Consider the following 21,685-nt stretch of genomic DNA (forward strand, 5'->3'; position numbering starts at 1 on the left):
GTTTACGCCACGCCCATCATTTTGTTCCTAAAGACCCTCTACAAAGATGATAAGGCAATGAGTGATTGTTTTAAAATAGATTGAACCCCGAGTCCTGTATATATATTAGAAAGTTCATGAAGAAGGCCGCGGCTTTTTAGGTGTCTGGTGTATGTGTCAACCATATTCAGCATGTATAGCCTCATGTAGGCCGGTGTACTGAATTTGAAGTTCGCATTTAGCGGTGCGTTCAAACTTGATGATCGTTGGCCGGGATCGTTGGTAAGAAATATTGGGAAAAGGTGTGTATTCCGGTTTCTTTTTGAAAAGTCAGGGACTCAGGGTCAAGATATATGATTTGAAATTCTATAATATGACAATGGCGCGGTCGCCCCGAAAATTATATCGGGTTTCTACGCAGCCGCCTGCCTGCGTTACACCTTTATAAGTTTAAGATAAATTTTACTTCCACACTTAAATTGATTTTACATGAAAACGGACTCTCTTTCATTATTGATGAATTAGGAATAATCATTAACACTAAAGTCGAATTAGATCTATGTGATATTTTTGGCAGATGAGTCCTCTGGCCGCATCTCTTGGCTCTTTATTTACTATTGAAAATGACCGTAGCAGCCGCTATTTCAGAACCGTCATTTGGGGGTACGACTATTGCTTCATTTGTCCTCCCCCTATAGACGCAATTGCGAGGTGTGGCTCGCATATATACAACACGGGATGAGATATTCAAGGGGGTGTTATCTGACTCTTCCTGGTATTATTTTATGAAAATTGGTAAGTATAAAACATTTTTGTTCCAAGAGGCTTGACGACATTGTATATTAGAATTTGCAATTCACGTATATTGATGTCAAAACTTTATTTTATGACCGTTTCTTGTAATAAAAGGCAACTTTTTCGTGGGTTCCGAGTATTTTTTAGACCGTTATACACGCATTACACACATTGTCAGGTGTGTGAGGGAGTTCGATTGTATTGTTTGTGTGAACATGGTGAATGTGTCCTGTCGACTGTGTCTGGACGATAGAGTGCCGTGGTTGAGCAGAACTTGAACGTCCATTTCCCATTTTGGATTACAAGATCATGTTAACCACATAATTTCTAATTAACAAATTCACTGTATATGTTGGGCCAGTACTAGTAGTATTGATACTGATGGTAGGTACCGTACTAGGACCGTACATTCAATTTTCCAATTCCAGATATGAATTGGGGGTTGCCTGGCCTGGCTGCTTGCAGTTGCACTTGCTGAAGTAGGACTGGGCCTGGGGAATCATTACAGGGGCCGATTGCAAGAACCGTCTATTGTGTTGCCCATTTGATATTATGATGCGCCATGTGAACCACATTTTAGATAAGTACCTGCAAACATATTTCATTCATCCATTTAAATAAACAAAATCTTTGTTTATAAAATGATCATGAAATTGTATACAAATTTTAAATGCTAGCTAACAAATTTTATTTCTTAATACATTTCAGAAATATCCCGCATACAGCGCATCACATTGGGTGACACGAAAGATGGTCCTTGGAAATACCCTTTCGTGCAATCGGCCCCAGAATGATGAGAATCACTGAGGCCTGAGCTAAGGCTCTGACCGAGTCTGACTGATCGATCTGGGCCCTGTCTTACAAAGTCAGAGTTGCAATTGATTCAATGATTGTAACTCTATGAAAATCCATCACATCAGTGTAATAATTTTTTCTACAGGAAATTTGCACAATTTGCTTTTTAAGCGCGGTGAATGCATAGCTATGAATATACATCATTCATACTGATATAGCTAGAAAATATTTTGAACAAACATAATAGATGTTGCTGGCCGTCCATAGATGTGATTGATCGGATCAATCACAACTCTTTGTATTTGATATACGGGGCCCCTGGTGGGTGTTTCGTAAAGCTGTTCGTAAGTTAAGAGTGACTTAAAGTTTAAGAACGACTGGTGATCATTTCTTGTGGTAAACGGTACATACCAAACTGTTCATTGGCGATGGTTTAGCGCGTAAGAAAGGTTCACCAGTCACTCTTAAAGTCACTATTAACATATGAACAGCTTTATGAAACGGCCCCCAGGTCTGAGCAGCTGAGATAGACTTGCAATTGAAAGCAGTAGGCCTACCATCTAGATATCTTTAAAAAAGCAAGATGTCTACACAGTACAGCTGTGCATTTGCAGCATGCATGCAATGTAGACTGATATATCCATTGTTTCAGAGGAGTTTAAAACATTTTCTGATTATTTTTTGTCCTACACAGACTGATGTCTACCATAGGCTTGTAATGGTGGAGGTTCGACCGATGCTTAGCTACGCTACAGCGTCAATGAAGAAAAGGGTGCACTAGTGCACTGTAATCGATTAGATCTACAAATGTAGATCTACTGCTTAATTCCCCCTTTTGATGGGCGAAAACACCTTCCCGAAATCTGTGTTGGAAAATACAGAATTTTAATGACAAACACACATGGACAAGATCGTTTTTCTATCGTTTGTCATCATGTTTGTAATGAAGCTTAAACATACGAAAACGCCAGCCAATAAATCATGTCCGTATTACCATTTTCAGTGAAAATGGTAATCGATTGGCTGTCGTGTTGGTCTACATTAGAAACATGACGACAAACTGAGAAGGGGAAATTATTAAAAGGGGAAATCAAGCAGTAATCGAGGAGGGCCAGGTAGCTCACCCTTTTCCCCATATAGGCATAGATGCTGTAGTCAAGCGTCGGGGGCAACCACTGTCACTACGAGTCAGGGTTGGCAATGTTTTTTTTTTAAGTAAAAGAAAAAAATTGGTATTACTTGATTTAAATCCGATTTTTTTTTTAAAGCAAAGCGCAAACAAAAATTATTCTTACCCTTTCCTTTCTTATTTTACATCCGATTTTGATGAAATTTTCAGTGTTATGCTTGTTAGATTTTTCTCATCTTATTTAAATCAACTATTTGTTGGGGTGGACTTGTCCTTTAATATTAAATGAGGATCAGTTTCTTTGGAAGACATTCTTCAAAGAGAAACATTTTGTATTTTCAAGCCAAGGACTGTCAAGATCATATGTTTAAAAAAACTGCATTTATTTATTGTTTGTTTATTTTTTTTGTTCTTTGAGCCATGGTTGGAACTCTGACTGTTTCAAAGCATTGACTTGCAAGCTATGACCGATTGGAAAAAAAGTTGCAAGTTGATTTGAATTTCTTTAACAGTAAAACTGAATATTAGTATCTGGCAGTTGTCAGCAGTTTTGCTTAAATTAAGGAAACAGGTTCTACAGCTACAACATTACTACAGTGGATGTGTTTTATAAACCATGTTAAACAATGGGATACCAAGGACAATGTAGATTTTGTGTATTATTGGATTCGATTCAAGACATTCACTGGGAAATGTACAAAAATAAATGATCACTTTTGGCAAAGGGCACTAAATGTATGGTTGTTGCCCACTCACACTAGTGCAAGGGTAGTATGCTGTACTAACCTCACACACCGAACCTTGTTTGACCCTGGATTTACAATGTATGTAGTCGACAAACATTTCATTACAGACGTAATATTTGCTGAAACTACTTGCTCCTCATGGGCTCTTTCCGGTGAGTAGCCATACAATTGTAATTTTTTGGTCAAAATATATAGATAAAAATCATACAAAAACAAGCAAATTCGCTTTACCTTGGCCTGGAAAGTGACCTTGCATGTCTCTGCAGAAACAAAAGGAAGCCCGATGGTGGCGCTAATGAATTTCACAACCTTAATTCAGCTCCTCAGTTATTTTATAACTGTCTAAATTCATTCAATGCGCAATTCTTATGACTATATGGACACCAACAAATGAAATACATGTACCTTCAAAAACATTATTTAAGTTTGTTATTGGCAATGATAACACTTTTTTTTGCAAATAATTCAAAACGATGACTAATTTTTTTTCAAATCTAAAAAATCTTTGTACCTTGAACGAAACTAGCAATACAAGCTTTGTTCGTTTGTCAATAATACGGTCCACCAATGTCTATACATTGAAAAGATTGGACAATTCACAGACTTCGCATAATGCTTTGCTTCAATTTGTGCAGTCCATCACGTTTAAAATTTCATGGAGCTCATTAAATCGCTCTCATTTTTGTCTCACCTACATAGCAGAGTGAGACTATAGGCGCCGCTTTTCCGACAGCGGCAGCGGCGTCAACATCAATTCTTAACCTATGGATAAGTTTTTGAAATGACATCATAACTTAAAAAAGTATATGGACCTAGTTCATAAAACTTGGCCATAAGGTTAATCAAGTATTACTGAACATCCTATGAGAGTTTCATGTCACATGACCAAGGTCAAAGGTCATTTAGGGTCAATGAACTTAGACCATGTTGGGGAAATCAACATCAAAATCTTAACCTGAGGTTAAGTTTTTGAAATGTCATCATAACTTAGAAAATATATGGACCTACTTCATTAAACTTGGACGTAAGGTTAATCAAGTATCACCAAACATCCTGCATGAGTTTCACGTCACATGACCAAGGTCAAAGATCATTTTAGGGTCAATGAACTTTGGCCGATTTGGGGGTATCTGTTGAATTACAATCATAACATTAAAAGTTATTGGATCTGATTCATGAAACTTGGACATAATAGTAATAAAGTATCACTGAACATCCTGTGCAAGTTTCAGGTCACATGATCAAGGTCATTTAGGGTCAACGAACTTTGGCCGAATTGGGGGTATTAGTTGAATTACCATCATAACTTTGAAAGTATGTTGGTCTAGTTCATAAAACTTGGACATAAGAGTAATCAAGTATCACTGAACATCCTGTATGCATTTTAGGTCACATGACCAAGGTCAAAGGTCAATGAACTTTGGCCATTATGGGGGTATCTGTTGAATTACCATCATAACTTTGCAAGTTTATTGATCTGACGAAACTTGGACAGAAGAGTAATCAAGTATCACTGAATATCCTGTGCAAGTTTCAGGTCACATGATCAAGGTCAAAGGTCATGTGAGGTCAGTGAACTTTGGCCACATAGGGGGTATTTGTTGAATTACCATCCTATCTCTGTAAATTTATTGGTCTAGTTCATAAAATGTGGAAATAAGAGTAACCAAGTATCACTGAACATCTTGTGCAAGTTATAGTAGTTTTCAAAGTCAGCACTGCTGCTATGTTGAATTGCGTGATGCAGGTGAGAAGGCCAGAGGCATTCCACTTGTTTTTTGACGAGCTCAATTGAGCTCCTCAGAATCGCTCTCCTTGAGGAGCTGAAATCAATTCAATACAATACATGTATGCAGGGCTCCACCCTAACCCTTTTTTTCTCCTGGTCCAACCTATTCATTTCGGACCAGTAGATACCAAGTTTTTCCATTTTTAACTGGTCCGAACCTAAAATCTACTGGTCCCCCAAAAACAAAAAAAACATAAAAAGGCGCAAGTTTATTTTGCTGTCCTTTCTTGTTAACCCCCCCCCCAAAAAAAAATGAATGAATGAAAGACAAAAAGAAAGGGAAAGAAGGAATGAAAAAGAAACTTAGGTAAAGAAAGGCTAGATGTGAAGGAAGAGAAAAAAACACTAAAGAAAGAAAGAAGAAAAGGAAGGAAGGAAAGAAAGAACAAAAAACGAAAGAACGAACAAAAGAAATAAAGGAATGAAGAAAAGAAGGAAAGAAATTAACCAAGCGTTAAAGAAAGAAAGAACAAGACGGAGAGTAATGAAGGAAAGAAGCAATAAAAAAAGAAAGGGTATTAAAAAGGAGAGATGGAAAGAAGGAAAAAAGCAAGAAAGACAGGGAAGAAAGAAAGAAAAAGAAAGGAAGGTAGGAAGGATTAAAAGAAGGAAGAAAGGAACTAAGGTAGAAATAAATAAAAGGTAAACTGATAGAAAAGAGGAAAAGAGAATGAAGGAAAGAAATAAAGAGGGTTCAAAGCAAGCAATATGAAAAAGAAAGTAAAGGTAAAGAATAGATGAAAGAAAGAAAAAAAAGAAAGGCAAAGAAAGGAAGGAATGAAATAATGAAAAAAGAAGAAAGGAAAGAAAGGAAGCAAGCAGTAAAAAAAAGAAAGAAAGAAAAGGTACATGTAAAAGGATAGATGAAATGAAGGGAAAAAGGAAAGAAAAAAGAAAGAAAGGAATGAAAGAAAGAGAGAAAGGGCTGAAAGAAGGAAGAAATAAAAAACAAGAAGGGGTATAGAAAGGACTGATGGAACCCATGGAAGGAAGAAAGAATTAAAACAAAGAAAGTAACAAAGAATGAAGGAAAGAAAGGGTAAAAAGAAGGAAGGAAAGAAAGAAGAGATAAATATAGGATGGATGGACTAAAGAATTAAAGAAAGAATGAAATCCAAAAAGAAAGAGAAAGAAAAATATTTAAAGGATAGAAAGAAGGAAAGACAGAAGAAAATTAAAAGGACAGAAACAAAAAATGAAAGAAGAGAGGGAAGAAACAAAGAAAGATCGAAAAGAAAGAAAAGAAAGAGAACAGAGGAAGAAAGCTGAAACTACATGTATCATAAATAAAATTAACAGTTTCTTTTTGGCTCAATTATAGAAACCAATTGCATATATGTGGGGCTATCATGTATTCAGACGATATCACTCGAAACCTGATCTGTTTGAACTAAAACAGAAGTGAAAATTTCTCCTTTTACTACTTACAAATGACAGAGTTGCCCCAATTTTTAGGAAATATGGACATTATAAGAGCTTTTCATGAGTGTGAAATGTGAATTTTGACAGTTCTGTGAGCGATTTCTGCCAGAGGTTAGCCAAGCTTCGTTCGCGCAGCCAGTAGAAAATTTACCATGTGGGTCGTGCATGTGTGGCCGGCTGGCTACATGTACATGTATGTACAGTTGTATACTGTAAAAATTGTATGCAATTCATTCTGTGTGTATCTGTGTGTGAATGACAGAAAATCATGGGAGGAAACTAGTTTGCAATTTCAGTCATGGGATATTTTTTTTATGTTTATGTTGGACCAGTAAATGTAACAATTTCTGGAAAAGTTACTGGCCCAACAATGGTTTTTATTACTGGACATGTCGGACCCATAAGTCTTGGCTGTCTTGCTATTTTTTGAAAAATTACTGGCCCGAAAATGATGTTTTTTACTGGTCATGTCGGACCAGTAAATCTTACTATTTTTGAAAATTTACTGGCCCAACAGATTTTTACCAGTCGGGGACCGTCGGACCGGCGCTAGTGTCACGCCCTGATGTATGATAATTTGTAGATTTTTCTTAACTTCGTATATACATTATATATGCAATAGCTGTGTAGATCTTAATTAATCTGTGGTGAAACTAGGCCTGAGCCAATTCGTTCACAAAATATCCTGCTCCTGCTTTAAAAAAATAGACTACTGTACAAAAAATGGCTAAAATTTCACATTTTACATCTGTAGATCCATGAAATGGCCATGTATTTTCCATAATTCCTTGAAATTATTTTGATTTAATTGAAAACTATCAGAAAAAGGAAGAATATTCACCTCTTTCCTGACTCTTGAATTTACACTCGGTAAATATTGTAGTCCCACATGTAGACTTCCATGGTGTTACCATGAAAATCTACATATGGGACTGCAATATTTACGGAGTTTAAAATCAAATCAGAGTTGGGAAAGAGGTGAATATTCTTCATTTTTCAGTAGTTTCCACAAAATCAAAATAATTTCCAGGGATTAATGGAAAACAGATGCCTATTTTGTGAAGATGTTAAGTGTGAAATTTCAGCAACTTTTGTGAAGGCTTAAAAAAAAAAATTTAGGAGCGCTGGCACGATCACACTCAAAAGTGAAGGTCTGGTTTGATTTTTCTCTTTATTCAAATCAACAGTTTTCTTGGGTGAACTTGACCTTTAAGTCACGTGATCTATATGTAGGTCAAATGTCATTCAGGGTCAATGAACATTGTATTGTATCATTATATGAATGGTGTTTTTTTTTGTGAATAATTATTTTATAGTAGTTTTCAATGTCAGCACTGCTGCTATATTGAATCGCGTAATGCATGTGAGACTGACAGAGGTGATCCACTTGTTAATATTTGAAAACTTCTTTTTTAGTTTCTCTTCCTCCAGTGCACACTATGCAACACGAGTGCACTATGAATATGAAGTAAGATCCAATAGCAACAATACAACAAAATGTAGCATGCATGTACAAGATACATGTAGTGCTGTAGCCGAACTGCCGAACCGAACACAAAGGCTTGGTTCGGTAGTCCGGTTAAAAAAATAAAAATAAAAAAATGTTAATTTACAATGCATAGGTGTGATGACTACATAGATTTAAGTATAAAATTTCAAAAAAAATTATTGGTTAGTGATTGTGAACAAAAAGAATTCTACTCAATATAGTTTTGAAATCCACTATGATAGCTCCCATCTCGTCTTTGATTGAACTATTATGAACTTAAGAATATTTTATTAAGATGAATATATTTTTTCTTGATAAAATTAGGGGACATTTTGAAGCTAAACTTGGTATAAAAGTGTGGTGTAATTACGTATTTGTCGTAATCGATCATGATCGTAATTGGACCTAATCATTTTGTATTTAATAAAGAAAAAGAACAAGACATTCCTCGTAAATGACAAAGTATGACAGCTTCAGTCTCGTGTTTGATTAAATTTTTTATCATTTTCAATTTTTTTTATATCATGAATTTATTTTTTCTTCATAAAATGTGGGGACATTTTAAGCTTAACTCAGTTAAAAAGTGTAGTTGAATTACCTATTGCTGTAATCGGAGGTACATTTAATTGTTTTGTATTTAAAAAAGAAAAAGACAAGACATAAATTAATTCCTTGTGACTGACAAAGTAATGGTAAAGTATATATATTCTGAAGTTTCCATATTAATTTAAAAGATAAATAAATAAGAGATGAAGGAATGAGGTTGAAAAACCGAAAAGATAAAAATTCAAACCAAATCAATGCATGTTCCCTGATCGATGTTCCGGAAATGGTTGGTAAGGAAAGTTGAAACAGGACGTCCCAAACAACCTGCTCTCAGTTATACAGGTAAAATTTGTATTCCGAACTTGAAACGTTTTTCCCTTGTCAGTATTTTCTAAAAAGTGGTTTAATCTGGTCAATTACTGAAAATGAAATGATAAATTATCAGTTCCGACGATCAACGCTGAGTGATTTCACAACACTAAAATACACAGTACAGTCCCATGTACTCAATTTCGTGTTGGAAATATGTTTGAAGTCGCGTAGCATCGATTTTTCTGGACCAAGAATGGACTGATATTTTATCTTTTTAAAGTAATTGATTGACCAGATTTAACCAGTTTTCAGAAAAAAGGGACTTTCTAAAACGTTTCATATTCTTTGGAATAATAACCGTTAAGTGGAGGTTGTTTGTCTACTGTTTCGACATTCCCGATCAACACTTTCCAATTTGAGAAGCTGCGTAGGCAATGACATTGTAATCGATCATGATCATAGTTACATGAAATAATCGTGAATAAAAAATATTCTGATCTTTGTAATTCTGTTTCTGTCCTGATTCTCTTGTTAATAGTTTTTTCTTTTGATTTTTTTATTATCATTTTAAAATGAAAGTAGAAATGACTTATTTTTTGTTTAAAGATTAGAACAAAAGAAAATTATGCAACAATTTTCATAACTATTCTTTTTAGAAACAAAATTTATTATAAGTGCATGACAGATCGTTCGTAAGATTATCTGTTCGTGTTTCGGCAAACTTTTTTATATGTTAAATTTAATTTGGCATTTATTGCTGAACCCCGAACTAAAGTTCAGAAAAAAATTGCCGAACCGAACCTGAACATGCCGCCTGACTTGCAGCACTAATACAAGAATAATATAATGTTCGCCAAAGTGGTCGGCATACATGTACACTGTGCGTATTACATGAATTATCCAGCCATGATCGCAGGCCAATTTATAGTAAGCATGCGCATACATGTAGAATGATGACTGCATTAATCTAAATATAACCCAGGTAGTATATTGTTTTATGTCCTCATGAAAGAAAAATAAAATTGGCAGTAAAAATTTTCAACATTTTTACTGCATATTACACTCCCCTCCAAAAGTTTGGGAACACCTGCCTTCAGTGTATGTTTTTTTCAAACTTTGATAGACTTTACTGAAGCTAAGCCTCATAGTACAGCTGTATTTTTGTCTTAAAGTGAAGGCTATACACCAATGTACGTTTTATCATTGATTCAAACAAATTAAAAGCTCTTAGGAGTCGTGCAGCTGCCAACTGCCAAGGTGGGCAGGCTACCAGTCAAGATGGCATTCTCTAAAAACATGCTAACTTCTTTTAACATTGTTCTGTTTGGGGTTCTATTTCGAAATTTTTCCCATTATTATGTGATGTCCTCGGAATTTGTTGCTCGGTATTGTTCATAAGACAGTTAATTTATGGAAATCTGCATCTTTAACCTGGAAAACTGACATCTGAACTTGACAAATTCCTAATCCTTTAAAGAAAATGCATGAAAGTGGAGTTGACATCAGTGCAATTCGAAATTCATGAACTCAAAAGTTATTGAGAGTTTTTTACACTTATTCCAGTGCACCTTCATTCATTTTGCCTATTCAGTTTTTCTTAGTCAGAAGTCAGTCACAAAATGAAAATGGCTAAGACAAGACAGCTTTCTTTGGAAACTCGTCAGTCAATTGTAGTTTTGAGGAAAGAAGGCTACTCGATGCGAGAAATAGCCAGGAAACTCAAGATCAGTATCCATGCTGTTCATTACAGCCTGAAATGCAAAGATGCCACTGGGTGTAATAGGGACAGTAGACGAAGTGGTAGGCCAAAACAACATGTCCTGCTGAGATTAATACATTCGGGTGAGCAGTCTACGCAACCGTTGCCTGACTTGCCCACAGATTACAGCTGACCTCAACAACACCCGTGAGATGCCTGTTTGTTCTTCAACTGTTAGAAGACGCGTCTCTGTGGAGCAGGGCTGATGGGCCGTGTGGCTTCAATGAAACCATTCCTCAAAGAAAAGAACCGGAAGAAAAGGCTTGCTTGTGCTAGCAAGCATAAAGACTGGTCTTTGGAGCAGTGGCAGAAGGTTCTTTGGTGTGACGAATCAAAGTTCGAGATGTTTGGCAGCAAACGAAGTACCTATGTGAGACGGAGAAAGGGAGAAAAGATGCTACCCCAGTGCATCAAGCCAACTGTGAAACATGGTGGTGGTAACGTCATGGTTTGGGGTCGCTTTGGTGCAGGAAAGGTAGGTAGCTTGCACAGAGTAGAGGATATCCTCAACCAGCACTGCTATCATTCAATCCTACAACGGAAGGGCATCCCTTCTGGGAAACGCCTGATCGGAGAAGGATTCGCTTTCCAGCTAGACAATGACCCAAAACACACGTCAAGTATATGCAAAGACTACTTGAAGTCCTGGAAATCATGGATTGGCCGCCCCAGTAACCAGTAAATGAATTAGTTTCCATGATCAAGAAAAAAAAACTGACGCCCTTTTGATTGTTATTGTGGTTATTTAAAAGAAATATATGATTTATTGTCTTTTACGTTTATACAATAAAATTTATTTATTTTTTTTCCATATCAGTGGAACACTGAGTATTGTTAAATTTTATTTTGTCTGACTTCTGACTAGGAAAAGGAAAAATGAATGAAGTTGCACATGTATTTGTGTAAAAGCTCTAAATAACTGCAATAACTGCATGTTATAAAGTAAGTTAGCATTTTGAGAGAATGCCATCTTGACTGGTAGCCAGCCATTTAAGAGTATAAATTTATTTGAATCAATAACAAAATTTACACTGCTGTATAATATTGAGTTTAAAACAAAAATTCAACTGTGCTATGAGCCCGAATATCAACAAAGTCTACCAAGTATATAGAAAAACACACACTGAATGCAGGTGTTCTCAAACTTTTGGAGGGGAGTGTATATCAGATATGTAAGGGATTGATTGCAGGGCTGAGTGGCATAGAAAAATTATCATATTTCATTTTTCTGGTAGCGGCAGGTAGCCCAAAGAAATATGGCAAAAAAAATTAGAATTAAACATAACCTTAAATTACTAACATATGAAAATAAACTCTACCACCACAAACAATAAGTTTTAGATTTCTTTGACTTACACACCGTAACACGTGACACAATTTAAAGTCGGATCTATATACATGTATGTGCAATATTTACTTGTATCCTAAGGTGGAGCTGTAAGTAAACAGTGACCACTGCTGTCACCAGGTTTTAAAAATAATTTATATATTTGGTAGCCATTTGGAAATCATCTGAGCAATTTTGTTAGAATTTACTAGGGCCTTTTTGTTTTTTCAATTTTTTTTTTGTCAGGAGTAACCAAGCTACATGTACATGTAGCTATTTTTTTAATCGGGCAAATTCAAAGGGAAGGGTGAACATTAAAAACTTTACCAAACCACTGTAAAAAAAAAAATTAAGATAGATGCATTGATTTTGGGCTAAACTTAGATTTGTAGGAAAACAATCTAAAGGAAAGAAAAATGTAAACCCCCAAACTATGACAAGTGATTTTCTAGGAAGGGGGGTATGAAGGGTTGTTATGATTCATGAACGCATAGTGGGCGAGGCAACCTCAATCTTTCTTTATGATAATCTTTTTTTTACAATTTTCTTTTGTAATTTATGTAAAAAAGTCTATTCTTTCAACTACTACATACATTCTTCAAAGTGGTTTTACAAGTCATAAACAATATGGAACAAAACTAAAAGTTTGTTTTTTGGCATGAAAACACAAGAGTTTTGATAGAAACCAGTATCAACACATTGAATGTCTGACATGTCCTTTCATGAAATGTTCCCTTGATGCATCTTATGAGGTGCTTCCCCAAAATATTTGATGGAGTAACACTTTTCAAAATGTTGACAAAGAAAAAAAATGTGTAGTTTAGTAATCCCTTGTCTTATAAGTATCAATCCAGTTGAGATTTCATTTTAATCTTTAACAAGGCTATTATTCTAGAAATATTCAAAAACAATTTTGCAATTATGATACATGTAGTACTAATTAGGATTTTTCAATTTTTTGCTTGAAGTTATCAGACTGTAACATTGTAATCTGGTGTATGAGTACTGCTATCTGTTCATATTATATAATTTTCCACCTGAAGAACTCCAAGGCAAAACTGCCAAAAGTGATCATTGCTATTCATGCACATTCAATAAATACTGTATATTCAATTGTTCATTGTTTTTGTTTTCAAGGTACATGTGCATACTGCATTTACTTATTTTAAACCTAGTGAAGTCATTCCTGGTACATCATGCAGATTGGTTTCTTGCATTCCTAAAGGGAGTTGCCGTATCTTGCTGCTGACTATAATATGAGTCAGGCCCCATGCAGAGAAGAGTTTCAGGTCATTGCAACATGCTAGTCTCTCTATCATTTACTTGTTCTGGTGAATGAACAGTGGCAATTTTTTTAATAGTTATCCCCCCCCCCCCCATCTCTCTCACCCTCCCATCTCACACACACAAAACATACATCCCTGTACATGTACATGTACACTCTCAACATGCGCTTGCCCAAAAGTCACAAGCATGCTTTCACCCTCATTCTCTTTCTATGAAATACATGTATACCTTACTTGTGTAAGTTATACCATGTGCATGTTTTGTGAAGACTCCCTTTTGTACTTTCATTCATTTCATATTCAAATAAAATTTCCTGAACATTTAGTTTTGCTTTATTCTAATTTTCAAAGGTTATACATTCCTGGAATCCAGGCCTACTACTAAGGTATTTAGTCCTGTATAGTAAACAGTGTTTGTGAAACAGAAGAAGATACTTGTATGTTCTTCTTGTGGTAACTCCTGTAGAAACTCGGTAGGACATCTTTCTGCTAGTAAAATGCCAAGCTGGTACATAAGAAACATTTAGATAATCAGGCAAAGTGGCTGTACATGCCCATTCCAACCTCGTTTGTCCAAACTTTATCATACATGTATATTTAGAAAGTTAGACCTGAAGCTGTAGTTCAACTGAAATGAAACTGTCACTTGTACATGTAGCCAGGGTCAGAAATGACAGCATACTTGAATTTGTTCGATGTGATCAGGTTCCGATGTTTTCCCACATGCCGGTGTTCTGATGAAACAAGTACGGTAATTGTACTTAGCATAATAATAAACTCTACAGTATCTGAGAGTTTTATGCTTGGTATGTTTAATTACATGTAAGCTTTCTCTTAATATTGACATTCAAATTAACTCATCAAACTATGGAAGCATCGGCATGTTGCATTCTTGTTTAGATTCATTGGCGTCTATCATTCATAATGAATGATGGTCATATTTGATGCAGCGCACATTATACTTACATGTACAGTATATGCTATCTTTGGGCAATCTTTAAGGTATTCAGAAATGAAAATGGGTAAGGTTTAATTCTTCCATATTCTCCCTTCTTTCGTTGCAGTGTGAAAAACTAAGACAATGGCTGCTATAAGGAAAAAGCTGGTCATCGTTGGAGATGGTGCTTGTGGAAAGACATGTTTGCTGATAGTGTTCAGCAAGGATCAGTTCCCAGAAGTTTACGTCCCAACAGTATTTGAGAACTATGTAGCTGATATAGAAGTAGATGGTAAACAGGTGAGTGAAGAGTATTAGCTTGATTATTGTTTATTTTCTCCTGTATTTTGTAGCATGATGATGAGGCCAAGATGAAAGATTTTTTTAATTTTGGTTTAATTTTGTTCGTTTCTTCGGAATATGGTCTAGGGACAATGATTTTCCATTTTAAAAAATGCCTTTTCCGTTTCAGAAAATCTTAAATTCCGTTTCGGCATGTCAGAAAACGGAAATTCTGTTTCCCCCGTAGACTTTGTACACACGGAAAAGTGACAATTCCGTTTACCCATCCAGTAGAGTAGCAATAACACAAGTTAACGCTCGCACTGGTCAAAATTTGTATCTGTTACCGTACCAACAACGCAGTAGAATCCGCTCTATCGGATTTATGCGGGCACCAAAAATATTTTGACACACGTATTTAACATGAATACATCCTCACCTTTCACATTTTTAGCATTAATTCACTGTGGAATGAACTTTATATATAAGTTTGGGGGGTTTTGGATATCGTTTCGAGCAGTCAACGATTTCAATCTCTGCCATTTTGGATTTCAAGATCGTGCTGTACATTTTCAAACGTAGAGGGCGGCAAAACACGACCTGCATGTGAATGATTTCGATATGGCCGATCGACCGTACCCTGCCAGAGCGGCTGGGAAGGGCGAGGGGTACGATCGGGTGTGAAGGAGTGAAGAGCAGTCACGATGTGATTTTGTTGTGATTGTGGTGAAGTGAGATCGTGTTTTGTGAGGTTTTGTTGCCATTCAATATTCGTATATTGTAGAGATTTTGGAGTAATTTATGTTGCTGTTCTGAGGAAAAATGTTTTCCGTGATTTTCCATTTGAAATGCCACTTTCCGTTTCAAAAGGCAATTTCAGTGAATTCTGTCCGTTTCCCGCGATCGCGGAATATTACTGTCCCTAATGGTCTCATTTTATACCCATATTGACACTGTCTTGGAACTTGAAACAACCTGGGGTAGTTATTTGAACACTGTCTACATGAATTCTCGTTATGGCTAAAAATGTACATTAGCGTTCTGGTGGATGTAATAACTTACATGTATATGTCATCAGTATCATCATAACTTTTATGTTGACTTTCTCTTTTGTGCACACAGAAAATGTGTGGTTTCATAAACAAGCATAATCCTACTTGCAAAAATCATGATAAAACTGTGATATGACAGGGTCTACCAGTTTTTGGCGGGTAGTACATGTACCGGTAGTTGTGAAAGAGATATAGCAGAGAAAAGACTTTTTTTCAAAATTCTGATTTATGATCATCATAGCGGTCTCTCATCTCAAGAGAAATGACAAAATTTATGACAAAAGAAATGACAGATATCCAGAATATCACTCCAGGCATGAGCCAGCTGACAACATGAAGGATGGTGGTGTTCATTTCCAGATGAATGATATATTCTACCTGATTTGATTTTATGCTATTTAAGATGGGGGCATAAATGAGTTTACAGTAGTCTTCATTTTGAAAGATGCTTGGTAAACTAGTACATGTATGTACCAATACAATTCCAGGAAGATGTGTGTTTTTTTTACTAGTAAAAAGTTTTGGTGGAACTTAAACATTCAGGAACTAAATGATTTGAAATTACATCTCCATCATCTATGGTATTGTTGAATTGTTGATTATTCCCCAATTTATTATTTCCTAGGTTGAGTTAGCATTATGGGATACTGCAGGTCAGGAAGACTACGACAGACTGAGACCGCTCTCTTATCCAGACACAGATGTTATACTCATGTGCTTTTCAATTGACAACCCGGACAGTTTAGAGAATATCCCAGAAAAATGGACACCTGAGGTAAGGCTACATCTATTGGAAGTCCCCAGTTTTCTGTTCGCTTAATTCCACATTCTGCAGTGGAACGTCAGATTTAGGTGCACTTGGATGCATGCATGTTACAGAGATGTTTACTGCTACAGATTTCCTGTATTTGCTACATGAAACTAAGCCTGAGTACAGACGGTATGCTTTTCCAACTGAAATCTCGGCTTTTGCCCTTTTTGAATTAGCACTTTCTGAACTTGCATCGGTTCAATAAATGTTTTACTTTTTTCACAGAATTTTTTAAAGATCTATTAGTCTCTGAAAGGTTTTGTCCTATTTTTGATTCAGTTATAAATTTTAGAATATTTGTGACCATTATTTTATTTTTTTGCTATAATGGGAGAACATTTGAAGATGTAACTGCTAAAGGGGGCATTGTGGTCTAGTGGTTATGACTTTCAATCTGAGGGACGTGGGTTCAATTCCAAGTCCTGGCATGTCTTCTTTCAGCAAGAAATTTCCCCACATTTGTGTTGAACTCAACTCGGGTGAAGTGACTGGATACCTGGTAGGAATTTATTCCTTGAAATGCAGTGTGAATTACTGCTACTTTACTAAAGCCAGGTTAATTATGCTGCATTACTGAGAGTGCTTAGAGACTTCTGATGAAGTAAGTGTTAGGCGCTATATAAGCAAGTATTATTATTAAAGATTCCCAAATTGTGTTTTTTACAAATATGTAAGTTTATCCTCTTCTGTTTGTTAAAATAGGTGAAGCATTTTTGCCCTAATGTACCTGTCATCCTGGTCGGAAACAAGAAAGATCTCCGAATGGATGAAAACACTAAACGAGAACTGATGAAGATGAAACAGGAACCGGTGAGAACAGCTGATGCCCAGTCGATGTCAGACAAGATCAGTGCTTACAAATACCTAGAATGCTCAGCCAAGTCTAACGATGGTGTCAGGGAAGTGTTTGAGACAGCTACCAGGGCAGCACTACAAGTCAAAAAGAAGAATAAATCAAAATGCAATCTCTTGTAAGAGATGTCCTCATACAAGCTGGCAAGGCATGGTAGTGGTCAACAAGAGCTCCTCAAGAGAATAATGCATTTGATGTACATGTATATGTTTTGGGGAAAGAGAGAGCCATTATGTAATATTTTTGGACGTGCTTGGAAGGTCAAAGACAGCAGTAGTGCCAGCATACATTATTTTAATTGCTTATTGTGGTAATAAAGAGACAATTGGCTTAATTTGTAGTTGCAGGTTTATGAAACCACTTTTCTTTCTTTTTTCCCCCTGAAAGCTTGGTGCCATTTAGCTAAGATCAAGAAAATATGGACCTAGCTTTAACAAGTACTCCATGGTTATTATATAAGAAGACTGATTTGTTCAATTTACATGCATAAATTGAAGAAATTTGGTATCCCGAAAAGGAAAGAGACAAAAGATGTATCACTGCATTTTACCCGTAATAACTCAAGACCTCTTATTTCAGTTTTACAAGGAAAAAAAACATAAGTAGTTTGTTATGATGGTTCTATGTTGTATGCTTTTAGCAAAACAACAATTGAATCTACATTCATATTCAGATTCCATTGTGGATATGATATTACAAATGTTTTGTCTCTTTTCTTGAAATCTCCTTTGAAGGTGCTCAATGAGCATAAACAACATATATTTGGTAAAAGCATTTCAGCTTGCAGACCCTTATAACATTATATTTATTGAAGAAAAAAATGTACATTCTTAACCATGTGGAAAATGTGCACTTCTTTATTGTGGTGGGGATATTTTTCTGAACTAAAAGGGTTACTGTTCTGTTATCGTGCACAAGCCCATTTGACCTTCATCATGTCTGCCACCCATTGGACGTCATGTCAGAGCACTTTCAGTTATTGTATGTAAGGAATGGTCTACATCTTTCTGGAGGCATGCCACTATCCTTTGCTTAAGCAGGATTACATATTGTGAACACTTACCTCGTTCAGAGACCATCACTGAAATGTTGGCTGTTTCACTTAGTGCTCTATGCAAGGAGGTATTTTTTTCTCAGTCAGTCGCCATGTTTTTTGCATTATGGGGTTCTTTGATCCTCTATTCTGCATTGTGTTTTTGGCTGAGTAGGACAGGAAGAACATCCTGCCAAGCATTCCAGCAATTCCATTTGTAAAAAAAAAAAAGAAAAACGAATAAATGAATTAGGAAACAGGGAAGGAAGGATATGTAAAGCAAGGAGGATATCTTGCTGAATGGATATGGTGTGTGGCATCTGCACTTGATGACTCTGCACCTGTGTAAATTATTGGGAAATTGTAAAAATTGACTAAAAAGGGGGAAATAATTGTTAAAATAGCTTTGCATTAGTCGTATCAAAGGGTGCTTTTTACATTTATTTGCATTATTTGTTTGCTTTTGGAGACTTTCATAGAATGAATATTGAATTGGAAGTAGTCCAGTTGTAAGAAAAGCGGAATGGCTATTTATTATTGTGATTCGTGTACCTGTAGCACAATATAAGGGAGGAAGCTGACCCAATTTGACTGAATGAGTTTAAGATGCATTACTACAGAATATGTAACATTAGAAAAAAAACGCATTATCTGGCTGTGATAAATCTCAGTGAATTGATAGAAATTTTCTATGTTGACTTTCAAGACAAACAAAAGTTATTGATCTTGTATGTAGTAACCAAAAAAAGGCAAGATGTTGAGATAGCTGACATCTCACTGATTCTAAAAGTCAACAGCTTTTCGCACCTGTTTTCAATCAAACAGGAATATTTGACCAAGGGGCAATGATAGTTGTTGCACTACGTTTGCAAAACGATATTATATAGTTATACACTGTACATTGTTTTTATACGAGTTCTGTCGTAAATAACTAGTACATGTAAACTGTGGTAGCTGTGTGTTAGTGTATAATAATTGTGATTCTTCAGACTAAATTTTTAAAAAGTGATGAAAATATGGCAATGATGGTGACAGTTAAATATATGTACACCAAGACTCAATATTTCTACCATTATCCCCATGCACTGCTTGTCATAAATATCTAATATTTGTATCATTCACATATACTTATATTTATGGGAAAATGTTATTTTTTAGACCTTGTTTGCTCACTACTTGCTCAGTTGATGTGAGGCTTATGACATACTTGCAGGAGCTTGCTAAACTTTGTGATATCTTTATTTGTAAATGACAGCAAAGTGTTGGTCACTGGACAAGTCCATTCCATGCAAAGTAATTTCAGAAGGGCCTTGTTCATAAAACTTAGCATTAATATTAATAAATGTGTTAAGTTTCTCAAATACAGTTTCATTAAAAAAGTTTTATGAAACAAGGCCTGATTTGATGATACAATGTATGCAACTTGGCATGGGGTGAAATGAAATGGACTACCTCTAAACAGCAAAAGCAGTCAACATTCCATTTCTCTTGTAATATTTTGGTTTCTTGTAAGTGAAGTAAGATGAATCGGTAATTGAATGATCCTTGGTTCCTTTAAAGGGAAAATGCATAGAGTTCTGGTATCATTGGTTTTGCTGTTTATTGGCAGGAAGAGAACACAAGTCCTTCAACCTTTTGATGTCATTTTCATTTTCTTCTCTCAATAATTGGAATTTCAGTGCTGTTATGTATTTTCAAATGTGTGTGTGCATATGTTTCTACAAGTTTGAATGTTTGATTGATAATTTGCAGAATGATAATGGACAGGAAGGCAGTAAGGAAGCTACTCTGAACCTGTCCAAATATATATTAAAAATGTGATTTCTGCATTTTTTTTTTTCATTCAAAATGTCCTTTGATTGGTTTATTTTTTCATTGTTAAAATGTATGTTTTTATAACTGAATAATTTTTGCCCTGTGGCTGTCTTTTCTTTCTTGTATATTATCCCCTAAACAAGAAACAGATATAAATTAATATGTATTTACCTTGGTTTTTTTTTAATCTCAACTCATTTAAAGATGTTTTTCCATGGATAATTTTCAATTTGATTTTGAATGGTCAGGGTATTTATTTTACATGGGAACTATATTCAGAGTAAATATCAAACTAAAGAATATTAGGATATCAAAAATTGATATTACGTAATGGAACATTTATTATGAGTTACAACGTATTTTAATTTACCTTTATGTCATTTCAGCATGAGTTTGAATTTCAAAGTCTTGTTAAATTTGGACTTGCTGATTATTTATATAAAATATTTCAAAACACTAGCCTGAGAGGTATTGCAGTCATATTGATATTGTGTGGAAAATTCCCCCAAATTAATCTGTCTTGTTAATGTTTCCACTGTCGTGTCTTTTGTTCCTATGTGATGAAAGAGGACTAAACTGCATCATATTTTCCACATTCTTTTCTTTGTGTTTTATTCATTGTTGAAAGATGTACTAACTAGGCTTTGCATAGAAAACTGACTTGTGACATTTTGGTATGTTTGTGAATTAATTTACATATAGATTTTTAAAATCGAGAATAGAAGAAAAATAAACATCACTATTACATTAACTGCACAAAACACTGCATTGTTAGCTTTAAGGTACAAATGGCTAACATTATGTTGTCTTTGTGCCTGCGTATATATATATATTTTATATACCTATTCCTTTTCTTATCATTTTTCCCCCTCACACTTATTGAATTTTTCAGTACTGGAGTTTTAAAGTGGAAGAAATGTAATCCATAAATAATGAGTATCTAGAATGTAGTTGCTTTTAATAGTTGAGTATTACTCTTGACAAAATGAAAAATATTCTAGATAAATGCATATTATAATCTTGTGTATAACATGCTCTCTCAGCGTGATGAAAATAACTTGTGTATTTTATTTCCTTTTTCATTTTCTATTAGAAGTAGTAATAGTGTCATGTACCAGTATATATATAACTCTATTTCTGAAGATGTTGCATTTAGAGCAACTCTGTTCATGTTCCTTATCTTGATCAATGTTTTGCTATTATTCTTATGGATCAACTGAGCAGAATACATGTGCATATGATTAATAAATTACAGAAGTATGTGGAGTCAAATCATTACTTTCCATGCAGTTTCTATTGTGTTCGTCCATTATCCTCTTAAATGTCAAGTCCACCTCAGAAAAATGTTGATTTGAATCGATAGAGAAAAATCAGACAAGCACAATGCTGAAAATTTCATCAAAATCGGATGGAAAATATGAAAGTTATGACATTTCAAAGTTTCGCTTATTTTTAACAAAGTAGTTATATGAACGAGCCAGTTACATCCAAATGAGAGTCGATGTCACTATTTCTTTTTTTTTTTTAA

At 35.2% G+C, this 21,685-nt stretch overlaps 1 protein-coding gene across 2 annotated transcripts; it reads left to right on the forward strand.

Annotated features, from left to right (window-relative positions):
* Positions 1-671: 671 nt before the first annotated feature.
* LOC121411200 (ras-like GTP-binding protein RHO) lies at positions 672-21,429 on the forward strand. Of its 2 annotated transcripts, none has more exons than XM_041603772.1 (4): positions 672-774; positions 14,439-14,611; positions 16,271-16,420; positions 17,159-21,429. In XM_041603772.1, exons 2-4 carry the CDS (start codon positions 14,456-14,458, stop codon positions 17,429-17,431), a joined length of 579 nt encoding a protein of 192 aa, XP_041459706.1. In that variant the 5' UTR covers positions 672-774; positions 14,439-14,455; the 3' UTR covers positions 17,432-21,429. The 2 variants fall into 2 exon arrangements, with proteins under 2 accessions (XP_041459706.1, XP_041459707.1); XM_041603773.1 differs by lacking the exon at positions 672-774 and adding an exon at positions 14,387-14,396.
* The last annotated feature ends 256 nt before the right edge of the window (positions 21,430-21,685 follow it).

Source organism: Lytechinus variegatus, chromosome 3, assembly GCF_018143015.1.
Source record: "Lytechinus variegatus isolate NC3 chromosome 3, Lvar_3.0, whole genome shotgun sequence".
Classification (NCBI taxonomy): Eukaryota; Metazoa; Echinodermata; class Echinoidea; order Temnopleuroida; family Toxopneustidae; genus Lytechinus; species Lytechinus variegatus.

What these genes read in the sequence shown, in the direction of transcription:
- LOC121411200 (XM_041603772.1), top strand. Translation starts at nt 14,456, where the DNA reads ATGGCTGCTATAAGGAAAAAGCTGGTCATCGTTGGAGATGGTGCTTGT. An exon ending in TAGAAGTAGATGGTAAACAG is followed by an intron (nt 14,612 to 16,270) that starts GTGAGTGAAGAG and finishes ATTATTTCCTAG; the next exon opens with GTTGAGTTAGCATTATGGGA. An exon ending in CAGAAAAATGGACACCTGAG is followed by an intron (nt 16,421 to 17,158) that starts GTAAGGCTACAT and finishes TTGTTAAAATAG; the next exon opens with GTGAAGCATTTTTGCCCTAA.